General features: G+C 49.7%; 1 protein-coding gene across 7 annotated transcripts in view; it reads right to left on the reverse strand.

Moving 5' to 3' along the window:
- DENND4A (DENN domain containing 4A) overlaps positions 1 to 24,014 on the reverse strand; it is a 208,592-nt gene that overhangs the window by 27,945 nt on the left and 156,633 nt on the right. For all 7 annotated transcript variants that reach the window (XM_069766368.1, XM_069766373.1, XM_069766372.1 and 4 more), the window contains 3 exons: positions 22,001 to 23,106; positions 1,254 to 1,458; positions 1,077 to 1,171 (listed from right to left, as the gene is read on the reverse strand). In XM_069766368.1, coding sequence (XP_069622469.1) covers positions 1,077 to 1,171; positions 1,254 to 1,458; positions 22,001 to 23,106 — 1,406 coding nt within the window. The remainder of the gene's footprint in view (positions 1 to 1,076; positions 1,172 to 1,253; positions 1,459 to 22,000; positions 23,107 to 24,014) is intronic.

Raw genomic sequence — 24,014 nt, forward strand, 5'->3', positions numbered from 1 at the left:
ATAGTGATGACATTGCCGGAACTGCGCTGATCTGAAAGGTGAACACTGAGCATGTGCTGTTTTTATTTTACATGGGGTACAGTTTCATTTGAAAAGAAGATGTTCAAGTAAACAACCCCCATTGAAGCTGAAGGTTCAACAGGAACTACAAGAGAAACGTGCTTTTACAGGGCTCTCATTCACCAATATACATGGTCGTGCAAAGTCTCCAGTAGTGGTCTGGTGGTCAGGAGCAGGAGACCCATTTCCAAACCTTTAACCTCAAAGTACCTTGGCTGGAACAGACACAGCTACGCTCTACGTGTACACAGCATCCAGCTGTCAATCAGCTTCTGGAGGAGCTTGGGAGAGTCAGGGGAAGCGATCCCCTGATAACGACACCGGGCTCAAACTGTCTGCTGTATTCTATGATTGCTATTAGCCAAATGGCACAGTATGATTTTTTGGCCAGAAGAGTAGACCTGTCCACTAGCAATGCTGCCCTCACACTGGAAAACATGGTCTGATTAAAAAGCTGCTTTAAGTCTTTTGGTCATAAAATAAAATGTGACTATTATTACTATAATTTAGTACTATAAAGTACTATAAATTAGGATTATTTAGTCTAGAAAAAAGACGACTGAGGGGCGATCTAATAACCATGTATAAGTATATAAGGGGACAATACAAATATCTCGCTGAGGATCTGTTTATACCAAGGAAGGTGACGGGCACAAGGGGGCATTCTTTGCGTCTGGAGGATAGAAGGTTTTTCCACCAACATAGAAGAGGATTCTTTACTGTTAGGGCAGTGAGAATCTGGAATTGCTTGCCTGAGGAGGTAGTGATGGCGAACTCAGTCGAGGGGTTCAAGAGAGGTCTGGATGTCTTCCTGGAGCAGAACAATATTGTATCTTACAGTTATTAGGTTCTGTAGAAGGACGTAGATCTGGGGATTTATTATGATGGAATATAGGCTGAACTGGATGGACAAATGTCTTTTTTCGGCCTTACTAACTATGTTACCATTAATACATATGTCCTTGATACATTCACCCAAAATGGTTCATGAGATAGTAATAACTGGAGCAGCGCACCTCCATGGCATAGTTCTGGAAGACACTGGTAGTGCTGGAATTGCAGGAGGGATGAGGCTCCGGTTTATAGTTTATTGTGATCCTAGAAGGGGAGCCTGTGTTGGAGAGAAGACACTGGGTTAGCACCATCATCTCCCCCTGGTCCTCCTGAGAACGCTTCCTGGGATTAATGCTTACCGCTGTTGTAGAGCTGCTTGGTGCTGCCCTCTTGAGAAGTGTTGCTCTCCAGGCTTGTTCTGCTCATACCCATTGTGATGTTGGCATTAGTGAGGTCGCCGTCCCGAGAAGAGGCGATGCCTTCAAAGTCATCTTCATTGAGAGAGGCCGACTCTGCGTCTCCAGTCCCACTAGAACAGAGGCTCATCCGATCCGAATTCTGATCCTGGGAAACATGCAGCACGTAAAACAGTTAGCACGTTATCGCCCATACATAAATGTGACGTAGTCAGAATTCGTAATGTTATTCCTAGAATGGTAGAGTTGGAGAGGAACCTCCAGGGTCATCATGTCCAACCCCCTGTTCAATGCAGTATTCACTAAACCATCTCAGACAGATTTCTGTCTGTCTGAAGACTTCCATTGAAGGAGAACTCACCAGATGAAAAAGTTTTGTAAAGGGATATCTTAACCAAAAACATTAATCACCTGGACATTTTACACCTAACACTTTCTAAATGTTTTCATGTGGACTAATCCTTTAACGGTCTTTTATTTACAGAACTATGGGCATATGATTTTCCACTACAGTGGCCATTTTTGCAAGAGACAGCCATATTGGCTTCTCAATCACTGATAGTAAAACGGTTTCTTTGTATTTGTTGAAAATGTTGACAAAATAATAATGTCATCTGCCAAAGAAGAGAACAAAAAAGCGACGAACACTAATAAGACTGCACTTATAAAAAACCACGGAGCACATGGAGAGGCGAGTGTGTAGTCAGGAACCATACAAAATTCAGGTAATCTTGACGTGGTTGGGCGGCTTTTAGATAAAAAAAAAAGGGTTCATTCACTGCCTCTTGTTTTTTAACCAGCAATAATGGAGCTAATCGTAGTTTGCTGACGCACAGTGAACTTGTAGAAGTTTGCACTGTTTTCACTTTTGCCAATATGGCCACCAAAACAAAATAGAAAACTGCAGTTATTTCTGTGTCAATAAAACATAATAGTCAGATTTTGGTTGTTTGCTCATTAATATTCAGCCATTTTTACACGTGTGATGGAAAACCTCTCCACACTAGTATTACACATCAGTCACAGTAAAATCAATGTTTCGCTACAAAAGAAAAAGTTTTTCGTGATCACAACAATTCGTGTCGTTGTTGGGAAACGTCAAGGTCATGTAAGGATTGCAGTAATTACACCATAGTGAATGAGGACATCACTTACTAAAGTGACAATACCTCTTTAAACGAGTATTCTCAAAGTTAGACGTTATCCATGGGACAGGGGATAACTTCCTGGTCACTGGGAATCAAACCACTGGGACCCCCCAATCCCAAGAATCAGGGCTTTGCGTTTTCCCGTGTGAATGAAGCAACAGTCAATCATGCACACTGCCACTCCAATCATTCTTATGGGAGTGCTGCACACCCATCACAGCTTGCCCAGGCTCCCCAAACCACCAACATGTAGTCACTCATTGCCATGACAAGTCCTTATTATTAAAGGTAAAGGATTACTGCAAACAACTATTTTATTATGTTTGAGGAGATATGCTAATTAGTGGATGACTAGTCATGGAGGGGAGGCATTTTCCCAATACTAGTCATTAGTGATGAGCGAGTGTGCTCATTACTCGAGTTTTCCGAGCATGCTAGGGTGGTCTCTGAGTATCTTGGGCGTGCTCGTAGATTATGTTTTTGTCTTCACAGCTGCATGATTTGCGGATGTTAAATAATCTGAACACATGCAGGGATTGCCTGTTTGTTAGGGAATCCCCACATGTATTCAGGCTGTCTAACAGCCGCAAATCATGCAGCTACAGGGACACAAACAATCTATGAGCACGCCCAAGATACTCGGAGACCTCCCGAGCATGCTCGGAAATCTCGAGTAACGAGCACACTCGCTCATCACTACTAGTCATCCCACTAATCAGGTTATTATGCCCTTATGGGCACAACCACTGCCTCTTTGCAAATCTTTGATTCCTGACAAAGCACAGTAACCCGGGTGTACACGCATGCAGAGGTGATATAGGACTTAGCCAGTCGTTACAGCTATATCACCGCTGCCTCCATGGGCATGCACTGATAAAGCCAGGGTATATACTCCTTGATAGTGCGGAGGAATCCATGTATACACATGCCAAGTGCAATGATTAAGCCGGGATGCAGATATGGCCATGCACAGGGTGCGGATGAAGCCAGGGGGTGTACGGCGCATTGCCAGGGAGGCAGAGATTTGCAAAGCATCACTGGCAACGCCGCTCTTACAAATAATCATGTTACTCACATTCCCCCAGGGGTGCCATGTGATTAGTGGGATGACTACACTGGGAAAAACAACTGCACCGGTCCCTACACCCCCTAGACTAGACAGCCACTAATTACCAAATCCCTACCAAAGTTATAAAATAGTATTTTACAATGTGCAGTAATCCACAGTGCTCAGAAAGTTATTTTCTATCCAATGACTAGGTGATCGCTTCCAAACTTGAGAATACCAATTTCATGAAGTGAAAGGAAAATATTATCTAAATGTTGTATTATACTTGCACTATAAAATGGATAGCCCTGATACTTGCAGAGACTGTTACACATACATAAGATATATAAGGCGTATATAATCACCTAGATCAAGTCTTATTACAGGAACAGACCACGATATGTGAGCTTACTAATCCTCCTGACATCAGTAGAGGATGATATATGAGCTTTAGAATCATTCCCAATATCAGTAGAGCACGATATGCGAGTTTACAACCCCTACTGACATCAGCAGAGCACGATATGTGAGTTTACAATCCCTGCTGATATCACTAGAGCACGATATGTGAGCATACAACCCCTCCTGACATCAGTAGAGCACAATATGTGAGCTTACAACCCCTCCTGACATCAATAGAGCACCATATGTGAGCATACAACCCCTCCTGACATCAGTAGAGCACCATATGTGAGCATACAACCCCTCCTGACATCAGTAGAGCACCATATGTGAGCATACAACCCCTCCTGACATCAGTAGAGCACCATATGTGAGCATACAACCCCTCCTGACATCAGTAGAGCACAATATGTGAGCATACAACCCCTCCTGACATCAGTAGAGCACCATATGTGAGCATACAACCCCTCCTGACATCAATAGAGCACCATATGTGAGCATACAACCCATCCTGACATCAGTAGAGCACCATATGTGAGCATACAACCCCTCCTGACATCAGTAGAGCACAATATGTGAGCATACAACCCATCCTGACATCAGTAGAGCACCATATGTGAGCATACAACCCATCCTGACATCAGTAGAGCACCATATGTGAGCATACAACCCCTCCTGACATCAGTAGAGCACAATATGTGAGCATACAACCCCTCCTGACATCAGTAGAGCACAATATGTGAGCATACAACCCCTCCTGACATCAATAGAGCACCATATGTGAGCATACAACCCATCCTGACATCAGTAGAGCACCATATGTGAGCATACAACCCCTCCTGACATCAGTAGAGCACAATATGTGAGCATACAACCCCTCCTGACATCAGTAGAGCACAATATGTGAGCATACAACCCCTCCTGACATCAGTAGAGCACAATATGTGAGCATACAACCCCTCCTGACATTAGTAGAGCACCATATGTGAGCTTACAACCCCCCCTGACATCAGTAGAGCACAATATGTGAGCTTACAACCCCTCCTGACATCAGTAGAGCACCATATGTGAGCTTACAACCCCTCCTGACATCAGTAGAGCACCATATGTGAGCATACAACCCCTCCTGACATCAGTAGAGCACCATATGTGAGTTTGCAACCTCTACTGACATCAGCAGAGCACAATATGTGAGCATACAACCCCTCCTGACATTAGTAGAGCACCATATGTGAGCTTACAACCCCCCCTGACATCAGTAGAGCACAATGTGAGCTTACAACCCCTCCTGACATCAGTAGAGCACAATATGTGAGCTTACAACCCCTCCTGACATCAGTAGAGCACCATATGTGAGTTTGCAACCTCTACTGACATCAGCAGAGCACAATATGTGAGCATACAACCCCTCCTGACATCAGTAGAGCGCCATATGTGAGCTTACAACTAGTGTTGAGCATTCCGATACCGCAAGTATCGGGTATCGGCCGATATTTGCGGTATCGGAATTCCGATACCGAATTCCGATACTTCCCGCGTATCGGATACCGGAATCGGAAGTTCCCAGAATTCAAACTGAATGCAGCAGCCAATGAGGAATGATTGGAAGTGTGGGCACATCCTGTTTAGCATGGTGGGCATGTAAGTACTGGCAAGGCTTGGATTGGCTGCTGAAATGATGTCACTCTGCACTATAAAAAACGCTGCCGCCATTTTGCGCTCACTCTGCTGTGATTTCAGTTAGGGACAGGACGCTGTGTTCTAACTGAGGGCAAGTCGAGCTAGCTAATTGCTTTATTTTCCTTTCCAAAGGCTAATTTAGCAAAACGCTGTGTGTTCTTCACTGTTCACCTTGCTCTTGCCTTGCAGCGCTGTTTTAACAGCGTTCTGCAAGGTCTCTGTGTGTGTGTGTGTGTGTGCAGCTCACTCTGTAGTCTGTGTGCAGCCATATACCCGGTTGTATTCAGCTCAGGGGGGGTTCACACTGCCTCACACAGTTGTCCTTTTTTGCTCTTAGTGCAGCCTGCTGCACATTTTTTCTCAAATTTCCTATTAGTGTTTTTCCACCAGTCTCCAGCTCTATTGTGGAAAAACACTACATAGGATAACCTAGAGGGGGGTTTTTGGGCCTTGCAGCGCCGTTTACGGCTGTCTGCACGGTCTCCGTGTGAGCCCAGCTCGCCCTGTAGTCTGTGTGCAGCCATAGCCGGTTGGATTCAGCTCAGGGTTCGTTACTGCCTCATACCTTGAGAAAAATTTTACTTTTTTTCAAATAGTGCAGCCTGTTTAAAATTTGAAAAAAAAAATTCCTATTAGTGTCTTTCCACTCGTATCCAGCTAAATAGTGGAAAAACACTATATAGGATAACCTAGAGGAGGGTTTGTTGGCCTTGCAGCGCCGTTTACGGCTGTCTGCACGGTCTCTGTGTGAGCGCAGCTCGCCCTGTAGTCTGTGTGCAGCCATAGCCGGTTGGATTCAGCTCAGGGTGCGTTACTGCCTCATACCTTGAAAAACAATTTCCTTTTTTTCAAATAGTGCAGCCAGTTTAAAATTTGAAAAAAAAAATTCCTATTAGTGTCTTTCCACTCGTATCCAGCTAAATAGTGGAAAAACACTATATAGGATAACCGAGAGGAGGGTTTTTTGGCCTTGCAGCGCCGTTTACGGCTGTCTACACGGTCTCCGTGTGATTTAAACTAGCTCTGTAGCCCGATCTGCACCAAAAAAAAAGTTAAGTTCACCAAACACAACTTAACACTTGTGTAGGCCACATTTGAAAAATAATAAAGTTTAGTCCACAATTTACAACATTAGTGTTTCTTACACCTGTTAGGAGGAGCATTTCAGGAATAAGCACACTAAGGCCTTAGTACTTTTCTGCTTATCTTTATCTGTCAACCAAGATGAAGAGGGCAGGGAGTAAGGCACGTGGGCGTGGAGCAGGGAGAGGAGCAGGGAGAGGACGTGGTAATTCTGTGCCTGCTGCGGGCGCCGGTGACTCGTCGTCACTCAGTTTCAGCAGGGAACAGTCCTTCATGCGCAGCTTTGTCGGAGAGCGCCGTGCACCGCTGCTACGTGAAGACCAAATTGAAGCCGTTGTCGGGTGGATGGCAGCTAACGCCTCGGCATCGACTTCAGTTAGTGCCACATCCTCTCAGGCACAGAGCACTGGAGAGCAGCCATCTGTCTCTTCACCACCTGCCAAATTGGCCAGGCAGTCAGAGAGCCCAGGACAGGAGCCGTCTCTACTTCTGTTCTCTGAATCTCTTGGCTTGGAAACAGGGGGCCAGCCAAGCAGCATTGGAGAAATGGAAGAAGAGGCAGTGTGCAGTGATGCCCAAAAGCTTTGTCTCTCTGACTCTGAAGAGGCAGGTGGGCCAGTGCCTCCGGTGACCACAAAGCAGTACGCATCTGATGATGAAACTCAGGTGCCGCTTTCTGATGCGTACTGTGCTGCCGAGACTACCCAGGAGGAGCAGTTGGTGGCAGAGGGTAGTGGAGATGATGAGGTCCTTGACCCATCGTGGCGTGAGGAACAGGAAGGTGGTGGGAGCAGCTCTGAGGAAGAGCTTCCCCTTACGGGCCAAAGAGGGAGAGGGAGGGGGAAGACTGCGGAGCCTGTAGCCTCCACTTTGGCACCCGTTAGGAGCCTGTCTCTTTCCAAAGCCAAAAAGGGCGCTCCCAAGACTTGCAGTGCCTGGTCCTTTTTTGACACAGTTGCAGATGACATTTGTTTTGTCAAATGCAAGCTGTGTCATCAGAAAGTAAAAAGAGGTAAAAGTGTCAGCAACCTCAATACCACAAATATGTGGAAACATGTGCGGAACAGGTACGCGGTGGAGTTACAGAAACACAGTGAAGAAGTAGGCCAACCAACAGCGGCAGCTACCACCTCTTCATCTCGTGTTGCCTCTTCCTCCACTGTTGTCCAGAGACCTAGTGTAATTCCACCCACAGCACCACCTTCCCAGTCATCCTCACACTCCCAGTCTACTCTACAGCCATCGGTAGTCCAGGCATGGGAGAAAAGGCGGGCATTCTCGGCCAACCACCCCCGAGCACAGGCTCTGAATGCAGGCATTGCCAAACTGTTGTCCCTGGAAATGCTCTCGTTCAGGCTGGTGGAGACTGACAGCTTCCGTGACTTGATGGCATTGGCAGTCCCACAGTACAAGGTACCCAGCCGCTTTTACTTCAGCAGGCAGGCTGTCCCTGCCCTGCACAGGCATGTTGAGGCAAACATAAAACATGCGCTACTGAACGCCGTCAGTAGCAAGGTCCACCTCACCACCGATGCGTGGACCAGTCAGCATGGACAGGGGCGATATGTTTCCCTCACTGTCCATTGGGTTAATGTTGTTGAGCCAGGTACAGATCGTGCGAGTGGCGCAGGACGTGTCCTGCCCACTCCAAGGATTGCAGGAATCCAGTCTGTACGCATCGACTCCTCCTCTTACACCAGTTCCTCTGATTCCTCTCTGCAGGATCCGTCACAGTCCACCTCCACATGGACCCGTGAACGTTTACCTATGACCGACATGAGCACAGCCGTGGCCAAACGTCAGCAGGCCGTCTTGAAACTAGTTTCATTGGGGAATCGAAGCCACACAGCGCAGGAGCTCTGGAATGCCATCAAGCAGGAGAGCGATGTGTGGTTACTGCCAGCGAATCTCCAGCCAGGCATGGTAGTGTGTGACAATGGCCGAAATCTGGTGGCAGCTTTGGCCCTTGGCAACCTCACTCACATCCCATGTCTGGCACATGTGCTCAATTTGGTTGTGCAGAGTTTTCTGAGGGACTATCCGGATCTTGATGCCCTGCTGCACAAGGTCCGCCTAGAGTGTGCTCACTTGCGGCGTTCCAGCTTGGCCAGATCCCGCATTGCTGCTCTGCAGCGCCGATTCCGCCTTCCGGAACACCGCATCATATGTGACCTACCTACCCGGTGGAATTCCACGTTACATATGTTGGAGCGGTTGTGTGAGCAGCAGCAAGCAGTTATGGAGTACCAGCTGCATCAGGCGCAAAGAAGTCGCAGTCAGCGCCGATCAGACTTCACAACCACAGAGTGGGCCACTATGAAGGACGTCTGCCAGGTTTTGCGTCCTTTTGATTATTCCACGCGGATGGCAAGTGCAGATGATGCACTAGTCAGCATGACTGTCCCCCTTATCTGCCTGCTTCAGCAAACTTTGCAAGGGTTAAGGGATGATGTGGCGGAAGAGGTGGAGGATGAGGAGTCACCTTTTCCATCAGCTTCTGGAGAGTCAGCGCCACGTGGTTCCTCACAAAGGGGTACGCAGGGGCCAATTTGTGAGGAGGATGAGGAGGAGTCAATGGAGGAGGAAGAGCTCCGTCCAGAGGAGGGAGCGACACAATTGTCCAGTGGTCAGTGTGTACAGCGAGGGTGGGGTGATGACGAGCGGGCAGAGATCATGTCTCAAGCAGGGGACAGCGTTTCTGGGCCAGTTGGCACTCTGCAGCACATGGTGGATTTCATGCTGCAGTGCCTGAGAAACGACCGCCGCATCGACCACATTCTCAACATGCCTGATTATTGGGTGTTCACCCTCCTCGATCCTCGCTACCGGGACAACGTCCAAAACCTCATCCCTGCGTTGACCCGGGAGCGTAAATTGCGGGAGTACCACGACACACTGGTGAATTCCATCATCTTCTCCTGTCCAACTGAGAGGAGTGCTGCTAGTGCTTTACAAAGCAGCTCAGTGCGTCGAGGCAGTGGGGGAGGCTCTGCCCAAAGAGGGAGCAGAAGCAGTGCCTCTGCCCAAGGCAAGCCCAGTATGGCACAACTCTGGCACACTTTTGTGTGCCCGCCCCAAATGTCTACACCATCACCGGCGGCTCCAGTCAGCAGGAGGCAACGGTTCCGTCAGATGGTGACAGACTACATGGCTTGCCCTCTTACTGTACTCCCAGACGGCTCTTCCCCGTTCAAGTTTTGGGTCTCTAAGCTGGATACATGGCCAGAGCTAAGCCAGTATGCATTGGAGGTGCTGGCTTGCCCTGCGGCTAGTGTCTTATCGGAACGTGTCTTTAGTGCCGCAGGTGGTGTACTAACAGACCGTCGCATGCGACTATCCTCCGATAATGTTGACCGGCTTACTTTCCTGAAAATGAACCAGGCCTGGATCTCGCAGGAATTTGCCACTCCTCTGCCTGATTAAGTAATTGGGTGTCATCCAGGTCTCCTGCTGTGTTCATCTTTCTACCACCTGAACTGCTATTCCTGGGCTCCAACACCGCCAGTTGCGGCTCAGAAGTGCAGGCTGCACAGTAAAAACATACGACCCAGTGTTATTGGGTTTCAGTAACGTCAGCTGATCCCCAGCTGTGTAGCCGGCAATGTGTCCTGCGACCGCCACGCTGGCACAACAACCTAAATGTAAGGGAACCTGTGTCACCCCCCTCCCCCCCCCCCCGTCGTTTGTTACTGAAAGAGCCATCTTGTGCAGCTGCAATGCTGCACAAGGAAAAGGTAGCTCTTTTTTTTTAGCTCTTTGCACACGCAGAACTTAACACTTATAAAATGTGTTCACTGATACCGTTATACCGTCCCGGAGCTGGGACTTTCCTTCGTAATGTGACGCAGCACAGCCGTCATTCCTACCCCCTTGGTGCCATGCGCTGCCTCCTCAGCGTTGTTTTAAGCTGTCACGGAGCCTGCGCTGTTCTGTTATCCCTTGGGCATGCCCTATTTGCGCTGCCTGTCTTCTGACATAATTTGGTGTCAGGCTGGCTGCGCCTGTGCGGCCGCGCTGCCCGAGATCCCGCCTCGCAGTGTCTTCTGATTGAGTCACACTGCGGGCCTGGGATCCATGGGCATGCGCAGTGCATATCTTCCCCTCGGGCTCTCGCTCATTTCCCTCCGCCTTCTTTAGACTGTGCGCCGTCAGCTGATCCCTAGCATGCCACGGCCGTGACACCGCACAGTCTGAAGAAGAGGGAAGGAGGGGAGTGAGAGTCGAGGTTATGCACTGTGCATGCCCATGGTTCCAAGGCCCGCAGTGGGATTACGTTAGACGAGACTGCGAGGTGGGATCTGGAGCAGCGTGGACGCACAGGCACTGACAGCCTGACACCAAATTATGTCAGAAGACAGGCAGCGCTAATTGGGCATGGCCAAGGGCTAACAGAACAGCGCAGGCTCCGTGACAGCTTAAAACAACGCTGAGGAGGCAGCGCACGGCATCAAGGGGATAGGAATGACAGCTGTGCTGTGTCCCATTACGAAGGAAATTCGCACCTCCGGAACGGTTTAACGGTATAAAGGGACACATTTTTAGTGTTTACTTCGGTGTTTGCAAGGAGCATAATTAAAAGAGCAACCTTTTCCTTTTGCATCCATAGTGCTGCACAAGATGGCTCTTTCAGCTACAAACGTCTTGGGGGGGGGGGGTTAAAGGTTTCCTTTCAACTTGCTCCAATCAGGCTTCGGCCTACACTCTGTTCCTCTGCTCCTCCTGCTGTCCCTGGGCTCTAACACCGCCAGTTGGTGCCTGGAAGTGCTGTGTGCACAGTCAACAGTCGCTCCTCTGTTATTGGGGTTCAGTAACGTCAGCTGATCCCCAGCTGTGTGTGCGGCAATACCTCCAATCTGCTCCTCCTGCTGTCCCTGGGCTCTAACACCGCCAGTTGGTGCCTGGAAGTGCTGTGTGCACAGTCAACAGTCGCTCCTCTGTTATTGGGGTTCAGTAACGTCAGCTGATCCCCAGCTGTGTGTGCGGCAATACCTCCAATCTGCTCCTCCTGCTGTCCCTGGGCTCTAACACCGTCAGTTGGTGCCTGGAAGTGCTGTGTGCACAGTCAACAGTCGCTCCTCTGTTATTGGGGTTCAGTAACGTCAGCTGATCCCCAGCTGTGTATCCGGCAACGTGTCATGCGACCGCCACGCTGGCACAACTAAAATGTAAGGGGACCTGTCCCCCCCCCCCAGGCGTTTGTTACTGAAAGAGCCACCATGTGCAGCACTAATACTGCACAAGGGAAAGGTCGCTCTTGAAATTATGCTCCTTGCAAACGCTGAACTACACACTCATGTAATGTGTCCCCTCACACCGTCCAACCGTCCCGGAGGTGGGACTTTCCTTTGTAATGTGACGCAGCACAGCCGTCATTGCTACCCCCTTGGCACCGTGCGCTGCCTCCTTAGCGTTGTTTGATTCCGTCATGGACCCTGCGCTGTTATGTTATCCCTTGGCCATGCACAGTTTGCGCTGCCCGTCCTCTGACATCATTTGTTGTCGTCCTGGCTGCGCCTGTGCGTCCACGCTGCCCGAAATCACACCTCGCAGTGTCGTCTAATGTGATCCCACAGTGGGCCTGGTATCCATGGCCATGCGCAGTGCATATACTAGCCTCTCACTCCCCTTCTTCACGCTTCTTCAGACTAGGCGGCGTCAGCTGATCCCTAATAGCATGCCACGGCCGTGACGCCGCACAGTCTGAAGAAGCAGGAAGGAGGTGAGTGAGAGGCGATGATATGCACTGCGCATGCCCATGGATCCCTGGCCCGCAGTGGGACTACATTAGATGACACTGCAAGGTTGGATCTCGGGCAGCTTGGACGCACAGGCACTGCCAGCCTGACACCTACATGATCTCAGAAGACGGGCACCGCTAACTGTGCATGGCCAAGGGATAACATTACAGCGCGGGCTCCGTGACAGAACCAAACAACGTTGAGGAGGTGGCGCACGGCATCAAGGGGGTTGGAATGACGGCTGTGCTGTGTCACATTACAAAGGAAAGTCCCACTTCCGGGATGGTTTGACGGTGTGAGGGGACACATTATATGAGTGTGTACTTCAGCGTTTGCAAGGAGCATAATTTTCGGAGCCACCATTTTCCATGTGCAGTATTACTGCTGTACAAGATGGCTCTTTCAGCAACAAATGCCTGGGGGGGGGGAGTTAAAGGTTCCCTTTCAACTTGCTCCACTGCAGGCTTCGGCCTACACTCTGCTCCTCTTTGATTCCCTGGGTTTCAACACTGTCAGTTGCCACCTGGAAGTGTTGTCTACACAGAAAAAACACTAGGTGATGTGTCAGTGGGGTTCAGCACCGCCAGCTGTTCCCCTGCTGTGTAGTCGGCAACGTGTCCAGCACAAGCCACGCTGGCACAACAGAACAAAAGCTGCCACCAGTGCAGGCTTCGGCCTACACTCTGCTCCTCTCCTCCTCCTGCTGACCCTGGGCTCAAACACCGCTAGTTTTTGCCCGGAAGTGCTAGCTGCACAGAGAAAAACACCAGCCAATGTGTTAGTGGGGTTCAGCAACGCCAGCTGTTCCCCTGCTGTGTAGCCGGCAACGTGACCTGCAAACGCCACGCAGGCACATGAACTGAAATTAAAGGGAACCTGGCCCCACCCCCCCAGGTGTTTCTATGTATAACAGCCACCTAGTACAGCAGTACTGCTGCATTTGTACAAGGTGGCTGACTTTTTCTCCTTGCCCACGTGGAACTCAACACGTACAAAATGTGTCTCATTGAAACCATTCCACTGTCCCTGAGGTGTGACTTTCCTTTCTAATGATACGCAGCACCACCCTTGTTAGCGCTGCCCGTCTTTTGACATCATTGGTTAGCTGGCTTCGCCTGTGCGTCTGCCCTGCTCGAAACAACGCCCCTCGGTGTCTAATTTTTTTGAACAGCGAGGGTGTGATTGATGGGCATGTGCAGTGCATATGTTTGCCTGTGTTCACTCATCTCCTTCCGCCTTCTTCAGACTGGGTGTCCTCATGGCCGCGGCAGGCGATAAGGGATCAGATGAGGCCGCCCAGTCTGAAGCAGGTGTAAGGACATGTGTGAGCGTCAAACATATTTACTGAACAAGGCCACGAATCCCAGCCACGCAGTGTGATTTTTTGAAAACACACTGTGGGTCTGGGATTCATGTCCATCGCTAACCGTAACGGCCGACATTAAATGAGGTCAGAAGACAGGAAGCGCTCACAGCGCATGGCCAAGGGATCCCAATAGCGCAGACTCCTGTACAGCAAATAACAACGCTCAGGAATCTGCGCACAGCAGCTAGGTGTAAATTTTGACACCTGTGCTGCATCTCCTTAAAAAGACTAGTAGTCACGCCTCCACTACTGTTTGACAGTATAATGGGCTAAATAGTGTACGTGTTTTATTCAGCGTGTGCAAGGAGCAAAATTAAATAGAGCAACCTTTGACTTGTGCATCATTAATGCTGTTCAAGGTGTGGCTCTTGTACCTTGCAACACCTGAGGGGGGGTTAAAGGTAACCTTTGAAATTGGTTCAACTAGGCTTCGGCCTACACTCTGCTCCTCTCCTCCTCCTGCTGACCCTGGGCTCAAACACCGCTAGTTTCTGCCCGGAACTGCTAGCTGCACAGAGAAAAACACCAGTCAATGTGTTCGTGGGGTTCAGCACCGCCAGCTGTTCCCCTGCTGTGTAGTTGGCATCGTGTCCAGCACAAGCCACGCTGGCACAACCGACCAAAAGCTGCCACCAGTGCAGGCTTCGGCCTACACTCTGCTCCTCTCCTCCTCCTGCTGACCCCGGGCTCAAACACCGCCAGTTTCTGCCCGGACATGCTAGCTGCACAGAGAAAAACACCAGTCAATGTGTTAGTGGGGTTCAGCACCGCCAGCTGTTCCCCTGCTGTGTAGTCGGCATCGTGTCCAGCACAAGCCACGCTGGCACAACTGACCAAAAGCTGCCACCAGTGCAGGCTTCGGCCTACACTTTGCTCCTCTCCTCCTCCTGCTGACCCTGGGCTCAAACAACGCCAGTTTCTGCCCGGACATGCTAGCTGCACAGAGAAAAACACCAGCCAATGTGTTAGTGGGGTTCAGCACCGCCAGCTGTTCCCCTGCTGTGTAGCTGGCAACGTGTCCTGCAAACGCCACGCAGGCACATGAACTGAAATTGAAGGGAGCCTGCCCCCCACCCCCCCAGGTGTTTCTATGTATAACAGCCACCTTGTACAGCAGTACTGCTGCATTTGTACAAGGTGGCTGACTTTTTCTCCTTGCACACGTGGAACTCAACAAGTACAAAATGTGTCTCATTACAGACCATTACAATGTCCCTGAGGTGTGACTTTCCTTTTTAATGACACGCAGCACCCCCCATTGTTAGTGCTGCCCGTCTCCTGACATCATTGGTTGGCTGGCTGTGCCTGTGCGTCCCCCCTGCCCGACACAACGCCCCCCGTTGTCTCATATATTTTGACTGCGAGGGTGTGATTGATGGGCACGAGCAGTGCATATGTTCCCCTGTCTTCACTCCCCTCCTTCCGCCTTCTTCTGACTGTGCGGCCTCATGGCCGCGGCATGCGATAAGGGATCAGCTGAGGCCGCCCAGTCTGAAGCAGGTGTAAGGACATGTGTGAGCGGCGAACATATTTACTGCACAAGGCCACGAATCCCAGCACCGCAGTGTGACTTTAGGAAAAGCCACTGTGGGTCTGGGATTTATGGCCATCGTTAACCGCACCGGCCAACATGAAATGAGGTCATGAGACGGCCTGCACTAACAGGGTATTGCCAAGGGATAACACAAGAGCGCAGTTTCCTGTACTGTAAATAACAACGGTAAGGAATCTGCGCACAGCACCTAGGTGTAAATTTGTACACCTGTGCTGCGTCTCCTTAAAAAGACTAGTAGACTAGTCATGCCTCCACTACTGTTTGACAGTATAATGGGCTAAATAGTGTACGTGTTTTATTCAGCGTGTGCAAGGAGCAAAATTAAATAGAGCAACCTTTGACTTGTGCATCATTAATGCTGTTCAAGGTGTGGCTCTTGTACCTTGCAACACCTGAGGGGGGGGGTTAAAGGTAACCTTTGAAATTGGTTCAACTAGGCTTCGGCCTACACTCTGCTCCTGTACTCCTCCTGCTGACCCTGGGCTCAAACACAGCTAGTTTTTGCCCGGAACTGCTAGCTGCACAGAGAAAAACACCAGTCAATGTGTTAGTGGGGTTCAGCAACGCCAGCTGTTCCCCTGCTGTGTAGTCGGCATCGTATCCAGCACAAGCCACGCTGGCACAACTGAACAAAAGCTGCCACCAGTGCAGGCTTCGGCCTACACTTTGCTCCTCTCCTCCTCCTGCTGACCCTGGGCTCAAACAACACCAGTTTCTGCCCGGACATGCTAGCTGCACAGAGAAAAACACCAGCCAATGTGTTAGTGGGGTTCAGCACCGCCAGCTGTTCCCCTGCTGTGTAGCTGGCAACGTGTCCTGCAAACGCCACGCAGGCACATGAACTGAAATTGAAGGGAGCCTGCCCCCCACCCCCAGGTGTTTCTATGTATAACAGCCACCTTGTACAGCAGTACTGCTGCATTTGTACAAGGTGGCTGACTTTTTGTCCTTGCCCACGTGGAACTCAAAACGTACAAAATGTGTCTCATTGAGACCATTCCACTGTCCCTGAGGTGTGACTTTCCTTTCTAATGATACGCAGCACCCCCCTTGGTAGCGCTGCCCGTCTTTTGACATCATTGGTTGGCTTGTTGCGCCTGTGCGTCCGCCCTGCCTGAAACAATGCTCCTCGTTGTCTTATTTTGACTGCGAGGGTGTGATTGATGGGCACGAGCAGTGCATATCTTCACCTGTCTTAACTCATCTCCTTCCGCCTTCTTCAGACTGTGCAGCCTCATGGCCGCGGCATGCGAGAAGGGATCAGCAGAGGCCGCCCAGTCTGAAGCAGGTGTAAGGACGTGTGTGAGCGGCCAAAATATTTACTGCTCAAGGCCACGAATCACAGCACCGCAGTGTGACTTTATGAAAAGGCACTGTGGGTCTGGGATTTATGGCCATCGTTAACCGCACCGGCCAACATGAAATGAGGTCATAAGACGGGCAGCTCTAACAGGGCATTGCCAAGGGATAACACAAGAGCGCAGACTCCTGTACAGCAAATAACAACGCTCAGGAAGCTGCGCCAAGCACCAAGGCGTTATTTTGGACACCTGTGCTGCGTCTCCTTAAAAAGCCAAGTCACGCATCCACTACAGTTTGACTGTAGAATGGGCTAAATTGTGTACGTCTTTCATTCAGCGTGTGCAAGTAGACAAATTAATAGAGCAACCTTTCACTTGTGCAGCATTAATACTGCACAAGGTGTGTCTCTTGTACTTTGTAACACCTGAGGGGGGGTTAAAGGTTTCCTTTGAAATTGGTTCAAATAGGCTTCGGCCTACACTCTGCTCCTCTCCTCCTCCTCCTGCTTCAACACGGGCTCTAACATCGCTAGTTTTTGACCGCAAGTGCTAGCTGCACAGAGAAAAACACACGCCATTGTGTTAGTGGGGTTCAGCAACGCCAGCTGTTCCCCCACTGTGTAGCCGGCAAAGTGTCCTGCAAACGCAACGCAGACACAAAGCTGCCTCCAGTGCAGGCTTCGGCCTACACTCTGCTCCCCCTGCTTACCCTTAGCTCCAACACCGCTTGTTGGGGCTCTAGGATGACAATCTTTAATAGGCAACGCATCTGGGTTCCAGCACCGCCAGCTGGTTCTCGGCAGTGTTCTTGTCACAGGTACTCCCTCGTGCCAAGCCTGGTTTCAGCACCGTCAGCTGTTTCCGGGTTGTGTCAAGCTCACTGAGACGCCTATGCTTGCCCCGTCGTGGTGCGGTCGGGTTAGCCAACTCCAGGGTGCCTCCAGTTTAGGAGCTTCCTATGTGGGCTGCGTGAACTGGTAGTCAAGGCTGGTTCTGTAGTGCCAGTAGGCAAAGCTCCCCCTGTAGGACTGTTGGGGTTCGGTAACTGCGGCTGCCTCGCGGCCTAGCTGTTCTCTCCTCTCCTGTGGGCCTTGGGGTCCACCACCTGGTTCCAGCACCGTCAGCTGGTTCCGGGCCGAGCCTTTGGCTTAGGTGCCTCCTCCTGGGTATCCGAGTTCCGCCAACGTCAGGCGGTCCTTGGTAGTGCTTTTAAGCGCGGGCACCTACAGCTTAGTAACCGGGTTCCAGCACCGCCAGCTGGTCCTCGGTCGTGCCATTGGCTCTTGCACACTGGGGCAACGCATCTGGGTTCCAGCACCGCCAGCTGGTTCTCGGCAGTGTTCTTGACACAGGTACTCCCTCGTGCCAAGCCTGGTTTCAGCACCGCCAGCTGTTTCCGGGTTGTGTCAAGCTCACTGAGACGCCTATGCTTGCCCCGTCGTGGTGCGGTCGGGTTAGCCAACTCCAGGGTGCCTCCAGTTTAGGAGCTTCCTATGTGGGCTGCGTGAACTGGCAGTCAAGGCTGGTTCTGTAGTGCCAGTAGGCCCAGCTCCCCCTGTAGGACTGTTGGGGTTCGGTAACTGCGGCTGCCTCGCGGCCTAGCTGTTCTCTCCTCTCCTGTGGACCTTCAGGTCCACCACCTGGTTCCAGCACCGTCAGCTGGTTCCAGGCCGAGCCTTTGGCTTAGGTGCCTCCTCCTGGGTATCCGAGTTCCGCCAACGTCAGGCGGTCCTTGGTAGTGCTTTTAAGCGCGGGCACCTACAGCTTAGTAACCGGGTTCCAGCACCGCCAGCTGGTCCTCGGTCGTGCCATTGGCTCTTGCACACTGGGGCAACGCATCTGGGTTCCAGCACCGCCAGCTGGTTCTCGGCAGTGTTCTTGACACAGGTACTCCCTCGTGCCAAGCCTGGTTTCAGCACCGCCAGCTGTTTCCGGGTTGTGTCAAGCTCACTGAGACGCCTATGCTTGCCCCGTCGTGGTGCGGTCGGGTTAGCCAACTCCAGGGTGCCTCCAGTTTAGGAGCTTCCTATGTGGGCTGCGTGAACTGGTAGTCAAGGCTGGTTCTGTAGTGTCAGTAGGCCCAGCTCCCCCTGTAGGACTGTTGGGGTTCGGTAACTGCGGCTGCCTCGCGGCCTAGCTGTTCTCTCCTCTCCTGTGGACCTTCAGGTCCACCACCTGGTTCCAGCACCGTCAGCTGGTTCTCGGCAGTGTCTTTTGCTCTTGTACCTTCTGCTCCCCATCCTGGTTCCAGTACCGTCAGCTGGTTCCGGGCAGAGCCTTTGGCTTAGGTGCCTCCTTCTGGGTATCCAAGTTCCACCAACGTCAGGTGGTCCTTGGTAGTGCTTTCGGGCACGGGTACCTCCTGCTTAGTAACCGGGTTCCAGTAACGTCAGCTGGTCCTCGGTAGTTCCATTGGCTCTTGGACCTTCGGCTACCCATCCGGGTTCCAGTACCGTCAGCTGGTTCTCGGCAGTGTCTTTTGCTCTTGTACCTTCTGCTCCCCATCCTGGTTCCAGTACCGTCAGCTGGTTCCGGGCAGAGCCTTTGGCTTAGGTGCCTCCTTCTGGGTATCCGAGTTCCGCCAACGTCAGGCGGTCCTTGGTAGTGCTTTTTAGCACGGGTACCTCCTGCTTAGTAACCGGGTTCCAGTAACGTCAGCTGGTCCTCGGTAGTTCCATAGGCTCTTGAACCTTCGGGTAGCCATCCGAGTTCCAGTTCCATCAGCTGGTTCTTGGCATTTTCTCAGCCTTCTTGTACCTTCTGCTACATTTCCAAGTTGAAGACCCTAAAGTCGACGACCCGGAAGACCACGACGACGACGACCCGGAAGACCACCCCGATGACGACGACGGCGGAGACGACGACGGCTGAGACGACGACGGCGGAGATGACGACACTGGAGACGACGACATGGAAGACCGAGAAGCAGAAGAACAAGAGGCTGCAGAACAAAGAGCAGAAGAACATTAAGCATAAGACTTAATATCAGAGCAAAAGATATTATCTAAATTATATGCAGAAGAAGACTAAGCAGTGTATGGGGGTGAGTCCGTTCCTCCTCGTGGTGCCCCTGGATAAAGCCTGATGCTGCAGGCCAAACTGAACGCGGACAAATGTAACTTTTGTGACTGGCAGAACGGAAGGTGTAATCTTCCAACTTTTATAGATAACAACTACGGGAATGCCTGTCACAAATGAGAATATGATGAAGAAGTAGAATAGGAAGAATAATAACAGTGGAATAAAAAGAATAGGAAGAATAATAATAGTTGAATAAAATGAATATGAAGAATGTAATAAAAAAAAAAAAATAGGTAGAAGATGAAGAAGAAGATGAATAAGGTGAAGAAGAAGTTGATGTCAAAGATGCTGATGATGAAGGGGAAGGGCGTGGAATAGTGAAACATCAATATCTGACAAAATAAAAAAAAATTTACATACTCAATATCTTTTTCACTCCGAACATCTTAAAAAAAAACAAAAACATGCTATTCTATTTGATTGGGCTAAACCTCATTGCCTTTAATGTCTCCGCCACCTCCCACAATACATCCTACATTATTCTTAGTTGTTTTCCTTCATGTAGAATGAACCTACAAGGCAAGAAAGGGTTTATTTTAATTCCGATATTTTGGTCCCATTGACTTGCATTGGGATCGGGTATCGGTATCGGCGATATCCGATATTTTTTGAATATCGGCCGATCCTATCCGATACCGATACTTTCCGATATCGGAAGGTATCGCTCAACACTACTTACAACTAGTGTTGAGCATTCCGATACCGCAAGTATCGGGTATCGGCCGATACTTGCGGTATCGGAATTCCGATACCGAGATCCGATATTTTTGTGATATCGGGTATCGGTATCGGAAGTGTAAAATAAAGAATTAAAATAAAAAATATTGTTATATTCACCTCTCCGGCGGCCCCTGGACATCAGCGGGAGGATCCGGCGTCCGGCACGGCTTCTTTCTTCAAAATGCGCGCCTTCAGGACCTGTGGAATGACGTCCCGGCTTCTGATTGGTCGCGTGCCGCCCATGTGACCGCCACGCGACCAATCAGAAGCCGCGACGTCATTCCTCAGCTAAAGTCCTAGAATGAGCGCCTTCTAGGACCTGAGGAATGACGTCGCGGCTTCTGATTGGTCGCGTGGCGGTCACATGGGCGGCACGCGACCAATCAGAAGCCGGGACGTCATTCCACAGGTCCTGAAGGCGCGCATTTTGAAGAAAGAAGCCGTGCCGGACGCCGGATCCTCCCGCTGATGTCCAGGGGCCGCCGGAGAGGTGAATATAACAATATTTTTTATTTTAATTCTTTATTTTACACTTTGATATGGATCCCAGGGCCTGAAGGAGAGTTTCCTCTCCTTCAGACCCTGGGATCCATGAGGATACATTCCGATACTTGATGTCCCATTGACTTGTATTGGTATCGGATATCGGTATCGGCGATATCCGATATTTTTCGGGTATCGGCCGATACTATCCGATACCGATACTTTCAAGTATCGGACGGTATCGCTCAACACTACTTACAACCCATCCTGACATCAGTAGGGCACCATGTGTGAGCATACAACCCATCCTGACATCAGTAGAGCACGATATGTGAGTTTACAACCCCTCCTGACCTCTGTAGAGCACAATATGTGAGCTTACAACCCATCCTGACATCAGTAGAGCACAATATGTGAGCTTACAACCCCTCCTGACATCAGTAGAGCGCCATATGTGAGCTTACAACCCATCCTGACATCAGTAGAGCACGATATGTGAGCTTACAACCCCTCCTGACATCAGTAGAGCACCATATGTGAGCTTACCACCCCTCCTGACATCAGTAGAGCACGATGTGTTAGCATACAACCCATCCTGACATCAGTAGAGCACGATATGTGAGTTTACAACCCTTCCTGACCTCTGTAGAGCACAATATGTGAGCTTACAACCCCTCCTGACATCAGTAGAGCACAATATGTGAGCTTACAACCCCTCCTGACATCAGTAGAGCACCATATGTGAGCTTACAACCCCTCCTGACATCAGTAGAGCACCATATGTGAGCATACAACCCCTCCTGACATCAGTAGAGCACAATATGTGAGCTTACAACCCCTCCTGACATCAGTAGAGCACCATATGTGAGCATACAACCCCTCCTGACATCAGTAGAGCATAATATGTGAGCTTACAACTCCTCCTGACATCAGTAGAGCACAATAAGTGAGCTTAGAACCCCTCCTGACATCACTAAAGCATGACACGTGAGCTTACAACCCTTCTTGACACTTTCCCAGAATTGGGAACCGTAAGCATGGTGGATAAGCTGCTGTATATTGTACAGATAAGAGTATTGGCTTACCTTCACTGGGCCGCTGTAGTTGGCAATCTTTGAGTACCATTTGGTGGCCTTTTCAGCGACTCCCTTTCCAGCCGAGAACATGCTGCTCTTCAGCACATCAAGCTTGGGTGTAAGAATTGTGTCAAAGTTAAAAGATGTTGGCGACATCACTGCCACTGTGGAATCTGGTGGGTGCTCTGTTTTTGGACTTCCCAATGAGTAGGCAGGAGAGGACCAGAGCCGCCCACGCTGTCTATCTTCACGCTTTACATGGTAAGTTTTTGACTTCGTTAATCGAGGTGCCTGTGGAGGGGTGGAGGGGAGACTCGAGCGTCGGCAGAGTGGAATAGCTTTAGAGCTTTTGTACTGGTCAGAGGTGTTCTTTTGTAGGTCCATACTCGGGGCCCTACTGGCCAATGGACTGCTCATGTTGTTCATGTACATCTCAATCTCTTCTGCAAGGTCCCTTTTAGCAGATGGTGTCAAGAGCGTTTTGTCTTCCATTTCCTCAGTTTCTTCTTCTTGCTCGGTCTCTGCTGCTAGCATTGATAGAGGATCTAATCCTACTTTTACATCTGTCTTCTCCGCGGACTTGCTTGGGAACACGGACATCGATAAACTTGTGCTCATGCTCCTCTCTACGCGATTTGCCTTTGGTCCACCGATCCTTACTGGCTTGCTTTCCATAGCGTCATTGTCAAGATCTTCAAGGTCAAAAATGACAGGAGAGTCAGCCTTGTCTGTGTACCCCTCCTCTCCCACTGGAGACTCATCATCACTCCACTCCTTGGTCATATTCACAGATTCCTTCCGTGGAGATGCCCTTTTGATGTCCAAGGTCTTTGGCCGAGGAATACTATTTTGGAGCGCTCCACTGAGTATCTTTGCATCAGCTCCTAGTTTATGAAGCATTTTATCAGCTTTTTCTTCTCGGCCAGTGACATCGATCAGTAACCCTGCCATGTTTTCCTGCTGGTACGGTCCACTGTTACTTCCCCAATCTAATTGTTTTTCTAGACTTGGCTCCATGGTGCCCTTGCGCCTCCTCTGTAAACTCCAGCTTTGGTAGATTTCCCTTTCCCTGCCGTCTTCAAGTGAGGAAGCAAATAGCACTCCAGCTGCATTTCCTGAAATTGAGAAATGCATTCCATAAATGATTTACTTTGATATGCCTTTAGATGAGCAAGGGGTTTCCATGATTTATTTCTGGTACCTTCAATAATATAATATTCTCCATATCACAAAAAGACCCATACTTTAACCTTTTCAGTTCTTTGAACTTGGCTTATATAATATTTTAGTCCAGTGCTTCAAAGTTTAGTTATCAAGACATGAAATAATATTTATGGAGGTGAAGTTTAGCAAACTCACAAGCCCACAAACATTGGATGAAAGTCAGAGGAATCCATGATTTACTAATGCTATCTTTATATTATGAATGGTGGTCACGATCAAGGAAAAAAAAATAGCTGTGCTGAAGGACCGAACACAGAACAGAGAGGTCCCCTGTGCATGAACAGTATATGGGCCCTATGTGCTGTTTTGGATGTAGAAGTGGAATCCATTACCTCTTGGGCCCAAAAGCGGCTGTGCAGGTTGCACTAATGGCATGTCCGCTCCTGCTGTGCTTTTTGCCCTCTTCCAGATGAAGAAAGATGCCAAATTTCTGAGTGCATGTCAATAGAGGGACTTCAGAGATTTTAGAGGTCTGTGACCAGAGATGAGTATTTTACCTATTTTGGACCGAATTCATGGAAATTCTTAAGTGCGTTGGATGTGCAATTAAAAAGACAGACCCGTGTAGGTCTTAGTAATCAGATCTAAGAATTGAGTGTGCATTTTTGACAATTGAACCTTTTTACGGAGGACAAGTAAAGCATTATTAGAGATGTCCACTAGGGAACTAGCAGAAGCCATTGCTCTTGTTTACAAAATCATTTCTGTAAGAGGTTGTGTAAAAGCGAAAACCGAAAGGCTTTTAGGAAACAGATGCCGATAGAAGTGACAAATACCAGAATGGAACGGTTAACCTGAC

The sequence above is a fragment of the Ranitomeya imitator genome, chromosome 4 (assembly GCF_032444005.1).
Source record: "Ranitomeya imitator isolate aRanImi1 chromosome 4, aRanImi1.pri, whole genome shotgun sequence".
Taxonomy (NCBI): Eukaryota; Metazoa; Chordata; class Amphibia; order Anura; family Dendrobatidae; genus Ranitomeya; species Ranitomeya imitator.